General features: G+C 43.7%; 1 protein-coding gene across 1 annotated transcript in view; it reads right to left on the bottom strand.

Annotated features, from left to right (window-relative positions):
- Window positions 1-20,956, bottom strand: part of GPAT3 (glycerol-3-phosphate acyltransferase 3) — an 88,579-nt gene that overhangs the window by 28,664 nt on the left and 38,959 nt on the right. The window contains exons 3-6 of the mRNA XM_068233517.1: window positions 5,231-5,525; window positions 3,685-3,759; window positions 2,102-2,191; window positions 683-776 (exon numbers count right to left, since the gene is read on the bottom strand). Coding sequence (XP_068089618.1) covers window positions 683-776; window positions 2,102-2,191; window positions 3,685-3,759; window positions 5,231-5,525 — 554 coding nt within the window. The remainder of the gene's footprint in view (window positions 1-682; window positions 777-2,101; window positions 2,192-3,684; window positions 3,760-5,230; window positions 5,526-20,956) is intronic.

Consider the following 20,956-nt stretch of genomic DNA (forward strand, 5'->3'; position numbering starts at 1 on the left):
GGAGACCACTCTCTGATCTCAGTTATGGTACAATATGCACCTTTAGCCCCACAAATATGCCGTGCTTCTTAGTAGTAAGCGTATATGGAGATCAGTAATGCTGGACAGGCTTTTCTAACCTACTAGCGTCTTATAGTTACCAGAGCAAGGTTCAAGGGAACGGAGTTAAATGGAAGAGGTAATGCCATCACGGCATTCAGGTCAATAAAGCTGAACAGGAGACTGAACCGCTCTGTCTACAGTCTTGAAAGAAGTGCTCTGCACAACACAGCAGTCAAGTATTTGTGCTCAGCATCCACCACCTGTTACACGTACTAATACATTGGCTTGCTGGCAGTGCTGGCTTTTATTTTGTTACAATCAGCTCACACTAGGTCTTTTGTCCTGCGCTGCAAATGAATGAAAAATGTCATCTAAGGCCAGAAACCCACTAGAAGCGATTTCCAATTGCTAGTGATTTGAAAAGCTCTTGCTAATGCATTACTATGGGGGATTTTTATAAAATCACATTGCTAAAGTGGGATTACCCCCATAGCAATAAATTAGCAAGAGCTTTTCAACTTACAAAGTGCTCTGAAAATAGCTCCTAGTGGGTTTCTGGCATTAACCAGCTTTGGTCATTACAAAAACACACACACTTAAAATAATAAAGTCATAAATCATATCTTAGTGCTTTACTTACCATAGCATAACAACCATCATTAGCCAAGATAATTATATCTATTGGAGATGTGTGGTTGGCAACACATATCCCACCTTTCTTTGGCCGGTTTTCTCTAAGAAAAGAGAAAATTCATTGTTTAGGTGCTAGGAGACACACTAGACAGATGTGAATTTAAATCGGTTTTTAGGAGAGAAAGTTCTTTAGTGAGGAAAATTATCTTGAGCCGAAAAAATTGGCAATTTTTGCCTGTTTTACGGGTCGTAAAATGGAAATGTTGATGGATCCCAGGTTATCATTAGGACACGTCATTTTGCAACGGATTGATGGATCCCGTTGCGGCTCCGACCTGCATGATTTTTACAGACTGGAGAATGTGTTTCCATTTAAGCTATGAAGAGAACACATCCACCCCATATTACAAAAGGATCACAACAGACCACAAAAGCGGAAACTGCACTGTCCACTCCCGCTGGCTGTTGGAGATCTATCACAAGGGTGGCCCAATCCAACCTAAAGTGCAATAAAGGTAGGCAGTTTACTTTCTTCCAGCCCCCTGCAGCCCTTCTGGTCCCTTGCATTCGTTCTGCTGTGCTCCTCTGAAAGCTAAAAATTGCGACTACACATGCACCAAAAGTTCCTGGTTACTGAAGCAGGATGGAGGAGGTACACAGCCAGGGCAGTAACCTACTACCGGCTCAGTCTGCCAGATTTCAGAGGGGCACAGCAGCTGAACGGAGAGAGCGGAACAACAGTGAAGAACCAGGATGACTACATGGGGCTGGAGGAAACCCCGTGTAAGTTAAACTGGGCACATTTATTTCACTTTAGGTTCCCTTTCAGCTGTTCATACACTAATTCAGGTACCGTTCAATATTGTCTTTTATTATGAATAATTTTAGGACCAACTAAAAGACCAACATTGCGGATCAGTCTTTAGATCAATTTTATCCCTCAACCCCCTTGCCGTTCCAATTCTGACGGCAAGGGGGCGGCGCAGCACTTTTTTTACATTTTTTATTTTTTTAATCATGTAGCGAGTCCAGGGCTATCAGTTTATGAGTCATTGGAAAGAGGAGAAAGAGCTTCAAAATGGTATGCATCTTTCCATAGTTGCTTGTATTACACGGGACGACTTTTCCCCAAAGTCGGCAGCTCCATTCAGCTGCTGACTTTGGGGAAAAGTCGTCCTGTGTAATACAAGCAACTACACATAAATCGGTGGCCGTGATTTCGATCGCAAAAATAGCGAAAACTAAAAAAGGTGTAGGGTGGCAGTTTATATATCGTTGGAAAGAGAAGAAAGAGCTTCAAAATGGTATGTATCTTTCCATAGTTTCTGCACTGCTCGGAGTCCCTTTAAGGGTACTTAGACAAGGTTACATAGAAAACAGTCAAGTATAAAGAAATTAACCCATCCATCTTCTGATTTGGACTTACTTGTTATGATACTGAATTGCACTAGAAAGAGCTCTTCCGCAAATCCTACAGCAAACCAGATGCACCCTTTCACTGAACCAATCCTTTACTCTGAAATAAAATAGATACATTTAGTGAAATGTAGGTAACCAAAACAGAACATCAAGGGAACATTTTCAGAGATTGCCGGCTCTTGAGAGAGAAGAAATATACTCACAAAATTGGGTCGCTATAAAAGAAACCACTCATCAGGCCTGTGAGTAAGTGCCATCCTCACTAGGCCTTGCTACCAATGGAAGGATTGGTCGTAACTCCAAACAAAGAAAGGATGGCACGCTTGGGGCTCTTCCAAGGGTGCACTCCCCTGCACAGGGGTAAAGGTAACTTAAAGGTTGGAGGCGCTCGGAGAGACAACTGTATCTTACATAGTACAGAGATCTATTATAGTGGAATAAGGTACTAATGTTCCTACTAAAGGAGTCACACTCGCATTCAAGTTAATGGTATAAAATTCAAATTTTATTAAGCACACTCGACAACACATTTCGTGCCTGCTTCATCAGGTCTGTAGGCGTGCCTGAATTATAGTGTGACTCCTGAGCATCGTAAAAGATCAGTCTTTCCTGGCACTCTCCGTCTCTCTGGGCGCCCCCAACCTTCTCCAAATTTTCAGAGGTTTCAGTCTTAGTGCCCGTTCACACTACAAGCAGTGCACACAGTTCTGAACCACCTCCTTACCACAGTATGCCAAGACCTGCAATATAGAATGCCTATAAACAATAAACACCTTTTGCAGGGACTAAAAATTGGTACTAACATTCAACAGAAACAGGATATGCAAAACAGAGAACACTCAGCACATTCACACGCAGGCAACTGCGCATACCTAATATTCCAATACAGCACCTCCCCAATCTTTCAAGCAGGGTCTGCAGCACTGGACAGGCCAAAATGATGCAAACTAGAGATAATCATTTCAATGCAAAGGATTCTGACGTGAGGCAATATTATGCAAAATGTGAAATTTATGCGGCTTGAAAATGAACTAACCAATTTCCACCTTGGTGGGATCTGATTGGTACATCTACAAGCTGCAGAAATTTGCATACAACATTTGCATAATCCTACCAACTTGTAATTATTTGCATCTCATTGATTATCCCTAGTGCAGACATTCCCAATATTACCCAAATCTTGCCATAAAATGATAGATCAGGCAAGAATTATGTAGTGTGTCTAGGACCTTTAAAACTCCATATCTCTAACATGGTCTTTGATGTATTATATGCACACAATGGAAAGACATGGTTAACACTGTCAGATATTCTGTCCGCTGATGGATAGCAAAACCGAGCTTCACGAATACAAAGGCACAACAGTGTTTGATTAATGGCTTTTACATACATTTTGTAATATCCGCCTTACAAGAAACTAAAATGCCAGGTATACATTGTAGACGCCCTACAGGTATTAAGTCACACAAAATAAAGAAAAAAAGAAAACTGTTGCACATTAGTTTTCCTTCTCAGTATTGTAGCGGTTTTCGACATGAACATATAAAAGCTCATTAAACACGTGCCATAATTTTAGCTCCTTTTGTTTACCTGCCGTTTGGCAACTGTCCAACCAGAGTGGCTCCCACGACCAACCAGCTGATCCCAATAGTAGCTAAGGTAACCCTGGAAGACACGGGAAGGCCAGTGCAGGCTGTCAATGACTGAACATTTATGACAAACAATGAATATAAACCACACATATCCACAGGCATACAGAACAAGGGCAGTCAATGCTGAGAATACAAATAATACTGTTATACAAAGAAGACAGAGCTAACAAACGATGTTATGAAAATATTGTATGATAATGAAAAATCTAATCTATTTTGATCACGAATAGGGATGGTCAATGAGAGGTTAATAATTCTGTTGATGCAGATATTTAATAGATGTGCTAATTTTTATGCACATTTAGGCAACTTAAAAATGGGTTAACCAACAGCATTTGATTGGTCCGACTTCAAGCTGTGTACATGTGCATAACTATTTGCGTTAACTCACCTTGCATCTCATTGAACATCCCTAATCTTGAATAACAGACTAAATATGATACAAATATCAATGCAGATAAATTTAAAGTGAAGTGAAAATAAACTTATGATATAATAATTTGTATGTGTAGTACAGCTAATAAATAAAACACGATCCAATTAAATCCGACATGTCCAATCGGGATTCGATTAGATTGCAAAACAATGGCAAATCAAATTGAATCGATTCCCGATCGGACATGTCGGATGTAAATCGGATCGTAAATAGAATCGTAATCGAATCGCACAAAGAATCACATTGTGGAGATGGGGCTTAAGGTTCCCACTAATGATACAATCTTAATTGTACAATCTTACCAAATCTATGCAGTAGAAAGGTTAAGAGGGAAAATACAGTGAACAGTCCCTCATATTACTTTTAAGTGATACAGGTGCCCATACATTACTCGATTTTTACAATCAATCAATCAACCTTCCGATCTTACATTGACTTTTTATCAAAATCGGAGGAGAATAGAGTGCGTTTCATTATGTTCGATAAATGCCACCTGACGAATCAGCAAAAATTTCTCCACCATCAAGCAGGATGGAAAATATCGGTTGGTAAAAAAAGAATCTGCTAATGTTCACATTACTTAGATCGACACACAAGCAATTTTTGGTTTCAGAGCATGAAGACTACATCGTTCAGATCAATTAGTGAAAAAGAATCACCAGGATCTTGCTTGAAGTGCGTGGGCCACTAGACTATTAAGGGCCCATTCACATTGGCAAACAAAATGCTAGCGCTTAGCGCCGGCAATCGCGGCAGTGAGATCACTGCCATATAGTTAATATTGTTCTAGCACTTTAAAAAGCACCAAGCAATCACCACAATTCGGCAACTACCGGTAATCGCCTGCTAATCAGTGTGAATGGGCCCTTACTTTAAATCGGCCGTGCTTTTTTCGATCGCCCAATAAAGTCGATTGTTTAATCTCTTAATGGATAATCCAGCAATGTAGGGGCACCTTAAGATCGTACAATCAAAATTGTATCTTTGATGGCCACCTTTAGCATTGTACAGTCAAGCTAATCTGCAAACAAAATGATGCTATTCTTACCGGAGGGGCAGGAGAATGCAGTAACGTATAAACACTCCAAGAACCCAAACAAGAGTGAGGCGGACGCTGATATACTGAAAGTTGTAATTTGTTCTGGTTAAAAGATTCCAGGATATAAGCTCTTCTGAGGAAAATCTTTGCGTAACTTCATCATCCACAATAGCTTCAAACCCTTTCTTTGAGAAGTAGAAGACATCAGACAATTCAAATTCCCCACCCTGTAAGCACTGACTTCGGCTTTTCCTCAGACCTACAATTTCTTCTTCCATTGGAGATACATCTCTCTGTATTATGCCTAGAAGTTTAAAACAAGAACACAATTTAGTATAGTAAAATGTAGTATTGTTAAAAGACTCACTAGGAGACCTTAAAAAACGCAGCTCTGGTGGTCCCCGCTGTCCTGCGCGGGCGTGACAGGCTTTGTGCGAGCGTACCAAAGTCATCATAGACACGCTCATGCAAAGCTGGCCACACGCGGCCCGATATCTGGTCTAGTGTGGGCGGCCTCACGCTAAGCCGACCACGCAGACCTGTCTGCAGAAGTGCTGGCAAGCTGCACGGGGGACCAACTGAGCTGCAGTGAGGGACTCAGAAGAAAAAGCCCCAGGTAAATAAAATTGCTTTTTTATGTCACCTCGTGAGTCCTTTAAATTACATACACAGTTCAAAATGCATTTAGTCTCATTTAGAACAAAACTGAAATGAATAGAAATCGATGAGATAAACAACTGTATCTATACTCTTACCGCTTTTAAGTAGCTACTGTACATGGTTTATTGCAAGCTTTCGAAACTTTAAAGACACTGAAGCGGAAAAAAAAATATGATATAATAATTACAGTACATAGTTATTTTGGTTGAAAAAAGACATACGTCCATCGAGTTCAACCAGAGAACAAAGTACACCAGCCTGCTCCCTCACATATCCCTGTTGATCCTAAGGAAGGCGAAAAAACCCTTACAAGGCATGGTCCAATTAGCCCCAAAAAGGAAAACCATTCCTTCTCAACTCCAGATGGCAATTAGATAAAATCCCTGGATCAACATCATTAGGCATTACTTAGTAATTGTACCCATGGATGTCTTTCAACGCAAGGTTGTGTAGTAATTGGTTGTGTAGTATGGATAATTACTATAAGATTTGTAGCAAAGAAACCAGGAATTAGCAAACCTGGTAAGACTATTTTTAGTAACACTCCAGGACAGGTACACTTCGAGACTTGACTCCTCCCAGGAAACATCCATGAGCCTCTCTATATCTTTAATCCAACAACAGGTGCCCGGCAGTATGTATCCAAGAAACAAAAACAGGTCTAACCACCTCACATCCTGCTAATAATATACTTTTAACATAGACTTCCATTCATATAGTTATCTATATACATAGTCATGAACAGAAAAACAAAAACAAAAAAAAGAGGGTGGGTTACCCCCACCTGTCCTAGAGTGTTACTAAAAATAGTCTTACCAGGTTTGCTAATTCCTGGTTTTTCCATAACACTCCAGGACAGGTACACTTCGAGATGATAAAGAAAATAAACATCACAAACCTTAGGGTGGGCTGACTGCTTGTAAGACTTTCCTTCCGAAACCTTGATCTGAAGCAGATAACCAATCCAGCCTGTAGTGGCGTGCGAAGGTCCCCAGGTTCTTCCAGGTAGCCGCCTTGCAGATCTCCAGAGGCGAAGCTCCAGCCCTGTAAGCCCAGGTTGTAGCTGTTGCTCTAGTGGAATGTGCACAAAGACTGTCTGGAGGTTGTTGATCCATCACCTTATAAGCTTCCAATATACATAACTTTATCCAATTGGCCAGCGTTTTCTTTGAGGCCTTCTGGCCCACCAGTTTTCCCGTGAAATTAACAAACAGAGCCTCTGATTTCCTCAATGGCCTGACTCTGTTGAGATATGCTAGAACAGTCTTCCTCACGTCCAGCGATTGCCACTCCCTTTCTCTCTCATTGGAAGGATTAGGAAAGAATGAAGGCAGCACTATTTCCTGCGTTCTGCAAAACATGTCACTTACTTTAGGTAAGAACTCCGCACTTGTCCTCAAAAGAATTCTGTCTTCATGTACAGTGCAATATGGCTCTTTACAGGACAGTGCCTCCAGCTCACTGATTCTCCTTGCCGTAGTGATTGAGACCAAAAAAACAGTTTTCAGTGTCAATAACTTAACGTCCATAGCGTCTATGGAATTGAAAGGAGGACGTGTCAGAGCTTTTAATACAACAGAAAGATCCCATTTGGGGAAAGGTTTAACTAAAATCGGTCTGTTTCTCTCAATAGATTTCACAACCTAATCACTAAAGGGTGAATGGCAAGCTTTTTATCCAAAAAAACAGAGTGCCGAAATCTGAACCTTGATCGTACTCAAGGCTAGACCCTTGTCTATACCGGCTTGTAAGAACTCCAGAATAGTCGCAATCTCCGTAGACTTATACTGAGATTGCTGTCTCCATAAATTAAACGTTTTCCAGTACTTCAAATAAATAGCTCTGGTATTTCTCTTCCTACTTTTAATAAACGTTTCTATTACTTTATCAGAAAGTCCATGTCTCCTAAGTATCAGCTCCTCAGTAACCAAGCCGACATTTTCCAATTCTCCAGACCTGGAATCTCCTTCCCCTGTAAAGTTACCACTTGTTTGTCTACTGATAGACGAAATGGCCCGTCTATTCTCATCTTCAGTAACAGTGGATACCGTGATCTTCTGGGCCAGTCGGGTGCTATTAGTATCATGGTCGTATTGGATTCCGTCAGCTTCCTTAACACAAGAGACATAAGATTCAGCGGCGGGAAGGCATACACCAGACTGTACGTCCATGGTTGTGCTAACGCGTCTACTGCTGCTGGCTTGTCCCTTATAGTCAGAGAGAAAAAATTCCGGCACTTCAAATTCTCCCTGTTGGCAAAAAGATCTACTACAGGACTCCCCCATTGCTTTACTAACTCTTGGAACCCCTGTTGACTCAATGTCCACTCTGTATTGGAGGTCTGGGTGCGGCTCAACAAATCCGCACTGGTATTCAGCGCCCCTTTCAAATGTACCGCTGTTAACGACCCTAAGTTCTGTTCTGCTAGATCCAGAATCTCTAGAGCCAAATGTAAGAGTTTTATCGACATCGTGCCTCCCTGTCGATTGACATATGCCACCACGGTCAAGTTGTCTGTTCTCAGCTGGATATGGTGTCCTCTGATAACATGCATAGAACCTATCATGGCCAGTTTTACCGCTAATAGCTCCTTGAAATTTGAGGACTAAGCCTTCATATGCTCTGGCCAGAGACCCTGCATCTCGAACTCCTGAACATAAGCGCCCCATCCTGAGTGACTCGCATCCATCATGAGGATCATCTCCACTGGATACTGCCATAACCTGCCTTGTGTTAGGTGAGCTGGTGTTATCCACCACTGCAGGTCGTGCTTCACTATACCTGTAATTAAAAGCACTTGTTCCAGGGACACCTTCGTCTTGGCCCAGTTTTTCAAAATCCAAGCTTGCAACTTTCTTGTGTGTTTCATGGCCCATTGAAACGCTGGAGTCGTTGAAGTCAATAACCCCAACAATCTCATTGCCTCTCTGACTGTTATCGAGTTCTTTTGGAGAAAACAATTTACCTCCTGAACCACCTTGTCTATCTTTGTTTGTGGAAGATAAATCTTTTGTGCTCTGGAGTCCAACAGGAACCCTAAGAATTGGATTAATTGTGCCGGTTTTAATTGGGATTTCTCCCAACTTATTATCCAGCCTGCTCGCTGAAGTTGATCCAACACTATCTCTCAATGACTCTCTAAAATCTGCACCGATTCCGCAATAATCAGCAGATAGTCTAAATATGGGATTACCATGATCCCTTGAGCATGAAAGGATGCTACTATCTCTGCAACCACTTTTGTAAATATTCTTGGCGCTGATTTGATTCCAAATGGGAGGCAATTGAATTGATAATGCCGAACTCCTGTCTTTCCTTTTACTGCAAACCTCAGAAAAGTTCTTGATTTCTCCTCGATTGGAACGTGCCAGTATGCGTCCTTCAAATCTATGCTTAACATGAAGCAGTCTTTTAGCAGCAGGTTTCTTATTGAAAAAAATTTACTCCATTTTGAACTTCTGGTATTTGATATATGGGTTCAGGGGTTGGAGGTTGAGAATTAGCCGAAACTTCCCTGACTGTTTTTTCACTAGGAAGATTCTGGAATAAAACCCGTCCCCTTGTTCCCAAGCCGGGACCAGGGAGACCACATCTCTGAATAGCATGTCTCTTAAGATCTCCTGTAGAACTAATTGTTCTTCTGGAGTCAAATTTGAACTGGTTATCACAAATCTCTCCGGAGGAATTCGCTGGAAAGAAATGTGATAACCCTTTTGAATTAGGCTTAAAATGAACGGGCTCGCTACAAACTCTTTCCACTGTGGGAAGAACAGGCCCAGTCTTCCTCCCACTTTCTCTTGACCGTCATTGCTGGGGTTTGGGATTGGGAGCAGAATTTCTGAACAGGACGTTCGGCTTATTCTGCTCTCTATTAAATGACCAGGGTCTTCTTCTCGTCTGGGTTCTCGCTTTGGGATCTTGCCTATTTTTCCGAAAAAAACGTTTCCCCTGGTTTCGAAAGGGTTTTTTCTTAGGAAACTATTTTTTATCCGAAGTTCGTTCTAGAATATTGTCCAATTCTGGCCCAAACAATAAATCGCCTGAAAACAGAATGGTACAGACTTTGTTCTTTGATAAAGAACTACCATCCCAGGTCTTAATCCAGATATGCCTTCTTGCCACATTGGAAAGACCGGCTGCTTTCGCAGTTAATCTAATGGCTTCTGTAGCCGCATCAATGTAACAAATAGATTTGAACATGACCGTAAACGAGTTTAAAATAAATAGTTTCCTTGCTAGATCCCATTTTAATATGCCTTTCGACCTGACGCATCCACAGGTCCAATGTTCTAGCTACACAAGTTGTCGCTAACACTGGTCTGAAGATTGCGCAAATAGCCGACCAGGTCTTCTTCAGGGCAAATTCCGCCCTTTTGTCAGATTGATCTTTCAAGTGTCCTAAATCTTCGAAAGTCAGCTCATTATCCTTCTCCACTTGCGAGAAAGCGGAATCCAGCTTAGGACACTTATCCCAGCATTTACTGTCCTCCTCAGAAAAAGGAAATCTCCTTTTAAAACCCCTTGATAAAAAAAAAAAAAACTTTTTTAGCCGGATTTTACCATTGGCTATTTATCGTGACTTTTGAGGACTCATGAACCGGAAACACCAACGGCTGGTTATTTTCCATACCGGTGTATAATGCATCATGGAGTTGATACTGCTTTGGGATTGTCAATACTTAATCCTAACGACTCATAAATGGCTTTGAGCAATTCCTCTGTCTCGCTCGCCGGGAATTTAAACTTAGACGGTTTTTCCTTTTCTGTGTCTTTCTCTACATCTGAACCCTCATCACCTGACTCATCAGAAATATCTTCACAGTCTTCCTCCGGCTCTGAATCTGTCAAAACCAGACGGTTAGATTTGACTTTTGCTTTCCTATGAACCATTACTACTGGTTCTGTCACAATATTATATCTCCAGTCACTGCAGTCGTGGTAAGTACTGCAACCATCTCCTTAGCCATGCGATCTCCTGCTGGCATTGTGGTTTTATTCAGCGTGATTGGATCTGGAACCGGAGCAACCGGCTGATCCACCACCGCCTGTGTTTGTGTCAAAGAACTAGCTAACGCTTCCCTAAAGGCCTTGATGGAATCAGTCATTTCATTTTTTCATAATTCCTAGAAAATCTTTATAAGGCACCGCTGATTCTTCATTAAGCACTCTTAAGGTACACTGCTGACAGAAAGTTTTACTCCATGAAGCAGACAGCTTTATATTACAGGCTGGGCATCTCCTACTGGGCTTGGGCTTAGAGCTTTCGCCAGCCTCAGGATTAACAGTCTGAAAGACACAAAAAACACCAGCCTAACATCAGTAACCATAGTCACTGAAAAGCCACAATAAACTTCCACCACAGAGTGAGGATAGTAATTAAATTCCATGTGGTGACTAATACTGGCCAGACCACCCAGGGAAAAGTACAGCCTTTAATTATATAGAGGAAAAAACACCCAAGTGCATCAAAACCTCTTACTTCATCAGTTAAACATCAGTTAACATGACAAGAAGTATGAGCCATCCATAAAACAAAATCACAGACACACAGTCTGATCTCTCACCCCTCCTGGGACTTGGATTATGCCCTCCGGCTTCCTTGGTCTTTCCTGCGTCCGGCCTTCTGATAATGCTGCAGAGGCACTCACTGCAGGCACCGCTGTAGATTCAGCTACAGGTACCGCCGCAGAGCCGGCAGCCCCCCTAGCCGTTAGGCCGTCCGAGCCCCCAGCCGCTGAGCCGCCCTCCATCACTGCAGCGTGCAAGTGCACAGAACGCAAGGACGTCGTCACGGCTCTTCAAACCAGCGCCCGGAAGTGACGTCAGAAGGCCGCCGGAAACGTCCGCGCCGCCATCTTGGATCCTGGTAGGATCAGAGGAGTATTGGCGTCTGCCTCCGCAATAGCCGCCTCCTCTCCGCATCCACCTCCTGGCCGGCAGCTACCGCCACATTGCGTCTTCGCCGTGGTCCTCTCTGCTCCTATCAGATGCCCACGAGCCCGGACAAGCAGAGGTATGAATAGACTGAGGCGGAGGTTTGTATGCAACCGCCCCGGCCCATCTCAGTGCCACTCAGCCCCTAGCCCCCTAAGCTCTCCGGGACAGGCAGCACCCATATAGAGAGACCTGTTTCCAGAACGGGAAACATCCATACTGCCGGGCACCTGTTGTTGGATTAAAGATATAGAGAGGCTCATGGATGTTTCCTGTTTCCTGGGAGGAGTCAAGTCTCGAAGTGTACCTGTCCTGGAGCGTTATGGAAAAAATATTCTCATATTTTTATTTTCAGTTATATAGTGTGTTTTATAACATTGCATCATTCTTTAATAGTTGCAGTTTACACATTACTCAGCATTCTAAATGATTTTTTTCAGAACAGTCTTGTGAACTATTGACCTGTCCTCTGGCAGAGAAAAAGAAAATTCTTCACTGACAGCTGAGATAATACACTTCAGAAGATGGCCCTCTCCACTACTTTGAAAGTGGTAGAGCTTAATGGCTTTTTTGCATAGAGATAACAACTGGAGTTTCTTAACTCTTCCTGTACTGGAAACAATTAGACTTATGTCTCTGATCCTAATGTTTTATTGCTTAGCTGTACTACACATACAAAGCATCATCATTTTTTTCTCGTTTCAGTGTCTCTAAGTTTCTTCTTCAGGCATTATAAAGAACTGGGTCAGAACCCTACAACAGAGAATGTAGCATACAGAGACCAGAGACTTATAGAATTATGTAGGCTAAATCTGACATGAAGTCACACAGTATTACCTCCTTTGCAGAGTAAAGTTGGCCATACACTGGTCAATTTGCTATCAGATTCGACCAACAGATAGATCCCTCTCTGATCGAATCGGATCAGAGAGGAATTGTATGGCTGCCTTTATTGTGAATCGATTGCAGCATGAAACCGATCACAATCTGTGGTGGTGCTGCCGCTTCCCTCCAGCCCCATGTGCACGGATCGCTCACACGCCGCCGTCCTCAGTCTTCTGTATCACCAGTACCTGGTCCCGTAACTTTAGCCAGTCATGGCTGCTGGAGAGATACATAGAGGACGCACTTTTCTTGTGCAGATTGGCCGAAGTTACGGGCCCCAGTACCGGGGATACAGAAGACTGAGGACAGCGCCGTGGGAGCGATCCGTGCGCATAGGGCTGGACTCTGGAGCAAGCCCCAGGTATGTATAAAACTTTTAGTTCATATCATCTCCGGTAAACTTTAAATAAATACATTCTGAAAAAAGAAAGGATCCAAATGAACTATCATATTTTGTGGGTAGCTTATTCATTACTGTGCAGGATTCATCTTTTTCAAATGTCAGCAGGCAACCACATGAACAAGTGCATGGCCCAAGTCTCAGCTAGTATAACAGAAGACTAGATAGCAAAGGCTCCTGGCTGGTGCCCCACATTAATAGAATACAGCATATGTCCTTCATGCATGAAACTGAAGGCTACAGTCCAAGTGTCACTTATGATGGTGGCATTGCTGAAATCCCATACACACATATCTGGCACTAAGCCTCCAGAGCGTGCGGCGTCTTGGTACAATGCTCTGTCACACAAACTAGGCCACAGAATGACAGTCCAATGCAACAAGGTTAAGGTCAATGCCAGAGACTTCAAATTCACTTTTCTCCCACATATATCCCACCTGTCTAGAGAGGGAAAAAAATGCCTGTTTGTAGTTCAGTGCAAAAAAAATAAGGATATCCTCAACAGAAAAATATACCTCCGTATTGGTTTCCTTTTTAGATTCCTCTCAGATAGGAAGTATATAGATAGATAGATAGATAGATAGATAGATAGATAGATAGATAGATAGATAGATACAAGCCAGCTTTGGTGCACTTCACATGCTTTGAGATGTGTATGGACATGTGAAGCTTTCATATTAACAACATGCATTTCTATCTTCTGCCTACCACATGACAGGATGCATTTTTACAGACCACATACTAAACTCTGGTGTTTCTGGGCTGTTTGCAACTGAAAAGGAGTTGATTAAAAAAAAAGTACAAAGGCACAGGGAGAGTCACAAAACACCATAAGGACAATGCATTTACATGTGCATTATAAGGGTGCATGAGCAAAAACAGCATAGCTATCTGTACATACTATACAGAGCACACAAAATCCATAACACACATATTCCATACATTGCATTCAGCCAGTATCTCACTCACTCTTAGCTCTCCCGGTCCTGCCAAAATCATCTCTGAACTCCATTATCCGCTTGGTTTAAAGCTGTAAACAACAGCAGCAGAGAGAAGCAGACCAGGCCCTAAGTGTCAGTCAGTCTCAGCACGGCATGTGCGGAGGGGAGGCGACTGAAGTGAATGATGAGAAGATGCACTCATGGTGGTCCAGAGAGGTCTGTGTGAAAGACCACTACTATTGAATGACATTCAGAATATACGCTCACCTAAAGGATTATTAGGAGCACCTGTTCAAATTCTCATTAATGCAGCTATCTAAATCAACCAATCACATGGCAGTTGCTTCAATGCATTTAGGGGTGTGGTCCTGGTCAAATCAGACAATCTCCTGAACTCCAAACTGAATGTCAGAATGGGAAAGAAAGGCAATTTAAGCAATTTTGAGCGTGGCATGGTTGTTGGTGCCAGAAATGCCAGTCTGAGTATTTCACAATCTGGTCAGTTACTGGGATTTTCACGCACAACCATTTCTAGGGTTTACAAAGAATAGTGTGAAAAGGGAAAAACATCCAGTATGCAGCAGTCCTGTGGGCGAAAGAATGCCTTGTTGATGCTAGGAGGTCAGAGGAGAATGGACCGACAGATTCGAGCTGATAGAAGAGCAACATTGACTGAAATAACCACTCGTTACAACCGAGGTATACAGCAAAGCATTTGTGAAGCCACAACACGCACAACTTGGCGGATGGGCTACAACAGCAGAAGACCCCACCGGGTACCACTCATCTCTACTACAAATAGGAAAAACAAGGCTACAATTTGCAAGAGCTCACCAAAATTGGACAGTTGAAGACTGGAAAAATGTTGCCTGGTCTGAGGAGTCTCGATAGAGTCAGAATTTGGCGTAAACAGAATGAGAACATGGATCCATGATGCCTTGTTATCACTGTGCAGGCTGGTGGTGGTGATGTAATGGTGTGGATGATGTTTTCTTGGCACACTTTAGGCCCCTTAGTGCCAATTGGGCATCGTTTGAATGCCACGGACTACCTAAACATTGTTTCTGACCATGTCCATCCCTTCATGACCACCATGTAGCCATCCTCTGATGGCTACTTCCAGCAGGATAATGCACCATGTCACAAAGCTCGAATCATTTCAAATTGCTTTCTTAAACATGACAATGAGTTCACTGTACTAAAATGGCCCCCACAGTCACCAGATCTCAACCCAATAAAGCATCTTTGGGATGTGATGGAACGGGAGCTTCATGCCCTGGATGTGCATCCCACAAATCTCCAATTTCATCCTATCAATATGGGCCAACATTTCTAAAGAATGCTTTCAGCACCGTCTTGAATTAATGCCACATAGAATTAAGCCAGTTCTGAAGGCGAAAGGGGGTCAAACACTGTATTAGTATGGTGTTCCTAATAATCCTTTAGGTGAGTGTATATTATATGAGCAAGCATCTGCCTAAGAACTTGCAGCTCTGGTCAAGTGTCTTGATAAGTGCCTTCATGCTTTACTTCATGGTAGGGTCCCCTCTGGCTGGCACCCCTCTTCCCTGTGGCATCCTGACAATCAAGATGGCGCCGGACTCTGACGCCTCGGCCACAGGGCTCCGGTCTTTTTTTACTTTTTTGACGTAATCTCTCCCTCCTCTCACCTCTAAGCTTCTCTCCACGCTGGGGAGGGATGCGGAGGACATGAGCATGCTGGTCTGGCACCGCTCCAGCCACGCGTCGCTGTATGCGGGTCGGCGAGGGAATCAGCTGCTTGGGGCCACGTGCAGAGCGCAGGCATGGAGAGGGGACTTGGACCTGTCGATCCTCCGCCGCTGCCTCCAGTCCATCAGCGCCGCCACCCACGCTGGTCCCACCACAGCACCGCAGCTCGGGAACCGGGACGGCTCCCAACGGAGAGGCTCCAGTCCTTCATAGGTTCCGGCCATGGAGGATGTCACCATGCAGGCCACCCCACCAGCCCAGGGAGCCAGCTAGCAGCGGGCCGACAGCGGGCACTCTTGCTGCTCGCCGTGCGACTCTCGAGCCAGCCCCTCTGCCACCGCACATCTCTACCCCTGCTGGCTGCACATCGACTTCGGTACAGGGTCCCGCTGGATACCACGTGGGGCAGCCACAACACTGCTGCCGGGGCAACCAGAGGGATTGCAGCTGCTACCCGAGGACCTGGAGACTGCCTGCCCCGCACTGCTGCAATTTCAACACCGCTGCCTGGGTAAAGGGAAAATTAATAAATAACGGAGCTGATCTGCCGCCGCTGCCCCCGGACCATCAGGGACACCATCCGCGCCGAGCCACCAACCCCACACTGCATTTGAGGCCCGACGACCAGGTTTGGCTCCTAGGGAGAGGCCACCATCCTCCTCTCAGCTGATCAGCTGCTCAGGCTTTTTCAAAACCACAAAAGAGACGGCACACCACTGGCTGCAACAAACTTGTTGTATTGTCGAACAAGTGCACACTACATGTTACGGAATATAACTTCCTTCATCAGGTGATAAACAACAAATGAACACCTCAGCTCCAATATATACACATGTATAAAACACCACACCCATAGTAACTCCACCCTCTGCATCAGTTAACCCATTATACAAATTGCAAAACTCACGGTCATGTGGCACTCCATTACGGCTACCAAACATAAACACCTAACTGACCGTGATTCAGGCACTTCCGCAATGGACTGCCACTGACACACCTAGAAAGAGGGGAGAAAACAAACAATAACATGTAAACAACCATTAAATACCATTGCATTTTATACGTATAAAAGATCGCATAATTGAACAATATTGCACTATTCGCCCATATAACTTATTTTGTAAAAATTATTCAATAAATATAGATTACAAAAAGCACTTAAGGGGCAATCTCTCGTTCATGCCCCTAGGGGTCACCACATCAAACTCATGAATCCATTTCGCTTCCTTTTGCTTTAGTAACTTTTCTAGGTTACCTCCTCTAGTTGAGGGGTCAAGGGCCTCTAGTACGCACCACCTCAGCTGCGACGCACCATGGCCTGCCACACCAAAGTGCCTCGCAACTGAGGTGTCGTAACTTTTCCGTTCTCCCATAGCATACCTAGTGATCGCTCTCTTGTGTTCCTGGATGCGTGTCCTAACCGGTCTTGTAGTCTCACCTACATACATTAACCCACATGGGCATTTAAGCCCATATATAGCCCAAGGGGTAGAACAATAGTATCTCCCTTTAATCACAATTTTACGTCCAGTGTGCGGATGGCAGATGGCTTCGCCTTTTATTACACCACTGCACACATTGCAATTTAAACAAGGATAAGTCCCTGCTTTTCCTGTAGTCAACTCCTTTTGCATAGGGGCAGTATCAGTGTGTCTAACTCTATCCTGGATAGTCCTACCTCTCCTGATTGAAAAAAAGGGCTCTTCTCTAAATAGAGGCCCCAAATCCTTATCTGTGCTTAAAAGGGGCCAAAATTTGCGTATAGAATTCTTTATGAGCATAGTGTTTTTTCCTAAGTTGGTTACAAACGGGATCCCTTTCTGGTTTTTAGTTCTATCTTTTTTATGCAACAATTCAGACCTGTCCAGGGAAAACACCTCCTGTCTAATCTTTTCAATGTTATTTGCATCATATCCCTTTTGTACAAATTTGCCACTTAATGTGCGACTGGCCTTCAAATATTCGTCATCACTGGTACAAATTCGCCTCGTCCTGAGAAATTGCCCCCTAGGGATGGCTTTCACGACATGCCCTGCATGATGGCTATCGTGTCTTAATAAATTATTACGATCTGTCGGTTTGCAAAATAGCTTAGTGGTGAACCGACCGTTTGAAATTTTGATGGAAACATCCAAAAAATTAACACTGTCCCTAGAATATTCTAAAGAAATATTGTTCAATTATGCGATCTTTTATACGTATAAAATGCAATGGTATTTAATGGTTGTTTACATGTTATTGTTTGTTTTCTCCCCTCTTTCTAGGTGTGTCAGTGGCAGTCCATTGCGGAAGTGCCTGAATCACGGTCAGTTAGGTGTTTATGTTTGGTAGCCGTAATGGAGTGCCACATGACCGTGAGTTTTGCAATTTGTATAATGGGTTAACTGATGCAGAGGGTGGAGTTACTATGGGTGTGGTGTTTTATACATGTGTATATATTGGAGCTGAGGTGTTCATTTGTTGTTTATCACCTGATGAAGGAAGTTATATTCCGTAACATGTAGTGTGCACTTGTTCGACAATACAACAAGTTTGTTGCAGCCAGTGGTGTGCCGTCTCTTTTGTGGTTTTGGAGTTTCCAGTAGCCGTGGGAGCAATCCGGCTGAGACAAGGCACCGGCAGGTATTCAGGATTCACACCTGATACACCTATCCTCCGTGCACCAGTTGATGCGATTGGTCAATTGATTGCTCCAGCATGGAGAATAGTGCGAACAAGGACAGCGGTGAAGGCACCAGCAGCACCAATGGTATGACCAACACCACCACCACAACCAGCACTACCATTGCACAGCAAGCCCTCACCTTTGCTTATGGTGAAGAGGACATACAACGCATATTGGATTTGGTATCCTTGGACGACATCGAGACCGAGATCACGGTGAACAATGAAAATACTAAGGATTCCCTATATCGCTTGAGGCGCAAGGAACTGCAATACTCTATGCATCAAGTATTTTTGGCTGAGTATGTTAAGAACAGAAGGATCCCCAGAGGTTACAGAGTGGGGTTACGTTCTACATTACTAAATCATGACCAGCTATTCATTCAGAGATTTTTTGAAATCCTTAACAAATGTAGCATTGACGTGATGGTACTCACTATTGAGCGGTTGCAAATACATTTGTCCAAGTTGAGAAACGACATTGTGAGTCTAAAGGAGAACCTCAGAGAAAGTGTGGATTCTGACGAATATAATGACATCATGGAGGAGATGGATGACCAGATTAGCTCGGAGAAGCGCACCATTGCTGCCCGCAAACAGGTTAAGTTGAAGCGTGACGCTGATGATTACAGTGCTGACCGGGTATACACATGGAAAGAGGAGCGCCGGCGAGGGAGATACTATGATCCGGCGCAGCCTGATGACGCGGAGGGGAACGAAGGTGATGGTTCCTGGGTTACTCCAGACATGCACGGACAGGCCGGGAGAGGCGCACTTCCTGTTTGGAGAGGGAGACGGGGCAATAGAAGGAGAGGTGCTAGAACTAGAGGAAAGCCGCGTGGAGATAGACCCACACGCGGATCCGCAAAGAGAGAATGGGACACCGCTGGCTCCATGACGGAGGACTCTGATAGCCAGCAGGATTTTCGACAGGCCCGCGCCCCCGGCGTAGGGGGCGCGTTAGACGGGGCAGACAAACGAAGGGGCAGCGGAGGTCCCAGCAGGAAAGTCTCTTACCAGCAGAGGGAACTCTACGATCTGAGGAAAAGGAAATAAACAAGGTGAGCAATGTTATCAACATCTCCTCATATACATTAGATCCCATTGAGCAATCAGTTCTTGAGAAGGGACTTGGTTTTGTACCCACGCAGTGTGATTCCATGTTTGATTGGGAAGTGGATATGTTTAAATTCACTAGAAGGCTCAAATTGAAGGCACACTTTAAGGAGACAGCAAATGACAGTAGTAAGGATAACAAACTGTCTCAATATTTACAGAAATCGGATTGGTGCCCTGATGAGCATTTTCCCATCATTGATCTTTTTGAGAAAGCAGTAAAGCGGGACATAAAGCAAAAATGGGATAACACTAAGTACGCACATTTTAATTTGACTATTGCACAGAAGCAGGCCCTGAGGAGTTTGAGTGAGAATTCCAGTATTATCATTACCAAAGCAGATAAAGGGGGGGCCACTGTCATCCAAGATCTACAGGGGTACCTAAAGGAAGGATTCCGGCAGGTACACAATGAGTTACATTACCAACGATGGGACAGAGACCCCACCTTTGAAATTAAGGAGAAAGTGGACATTTTGTTAAAAACGGCAGTGGAGGACGGTGTTATAGCGAGCAAGGTGGCTAAGGGTCTCACCACTGAATTCCCACGGGTACCGTTATTATATCTACTGCCCAAAGTGCATAAACAGTTGAGGGACCCTCCAGGACGCCCCATTGTTTCCAGTCGGGGTTCGGTCCTATACCCATTAGCAGGGTTCCTGGATACTTATTTGCAACCTATTGTTTCCACTTTTGTACATTGTTTGAAAGATACCACGGACTTACTGGTGAGGTTAGAAAAGATCACGGAAATACCTGAGGATCTGATATTCTGTAGTTTGGACATTCAAAGTTTATTCACGGCAATCCCTCAGGATGAGGCAATTTCTGTAGTTGAGGAGAGATTGTTAGAGACAAACCTGTCCAATGGATTAGTGTACTTCCTGATGGATTGCCTAGAGCTTATATTAAAATTTAACTACTTCAAGTTCCATGAAGACTTCTATGTACAACGGCAGGGAGCAAGCATGGGGTCCCCGGCTGCTCCATCTGTCGCGAACATTTTTGTGGAGTCACTTGAGCGTGCTATGTTTTTAAACAATGCAGAGTACCAAACATATATCTTCCAGTATTTTCGTTTTGTGGATGATGTGTTGCTTTTATGGAAAGGTCCTGAGGAATTGCTCCTGAAAATGGTGGATGAGGTAAATCATATGCACCCCACTATTAAATTTTCTTTAGAATATTCTAGGGACAGTGTTAATTTTTTGGATGTTTCCATCAAAATTTCAAACGGTCGGTTCACCACTAAGCTATTTTGCAAACCGACAGATCGTAATAATTTATTAAGACACGATAGCCATCATGCAGGGCATGTCGTGAAAGCCATCCCTAGGGGGCAATTTCTCAGGACGAGGCGAATTTGTACCAGTGATGACGAATATTTGAAGGCCAGTCGCACAT

Source organism: Hyperolius riggenbachi, chromosome 1, assembly GCF_040937935.1.
Source record: "Hyperolius riggenbachi isolate aHypRig1 chromosome 1, aHypRig1.pri, whole genome shotgun sequence".
Classification (NCBI taxonomy): domain Eukaryota; kingdom Metazoa; phylum Chordata; class Amphibia; order Anura; family Hyperoliidae; genus Hyperolius; species Hyperolius riggenbachi.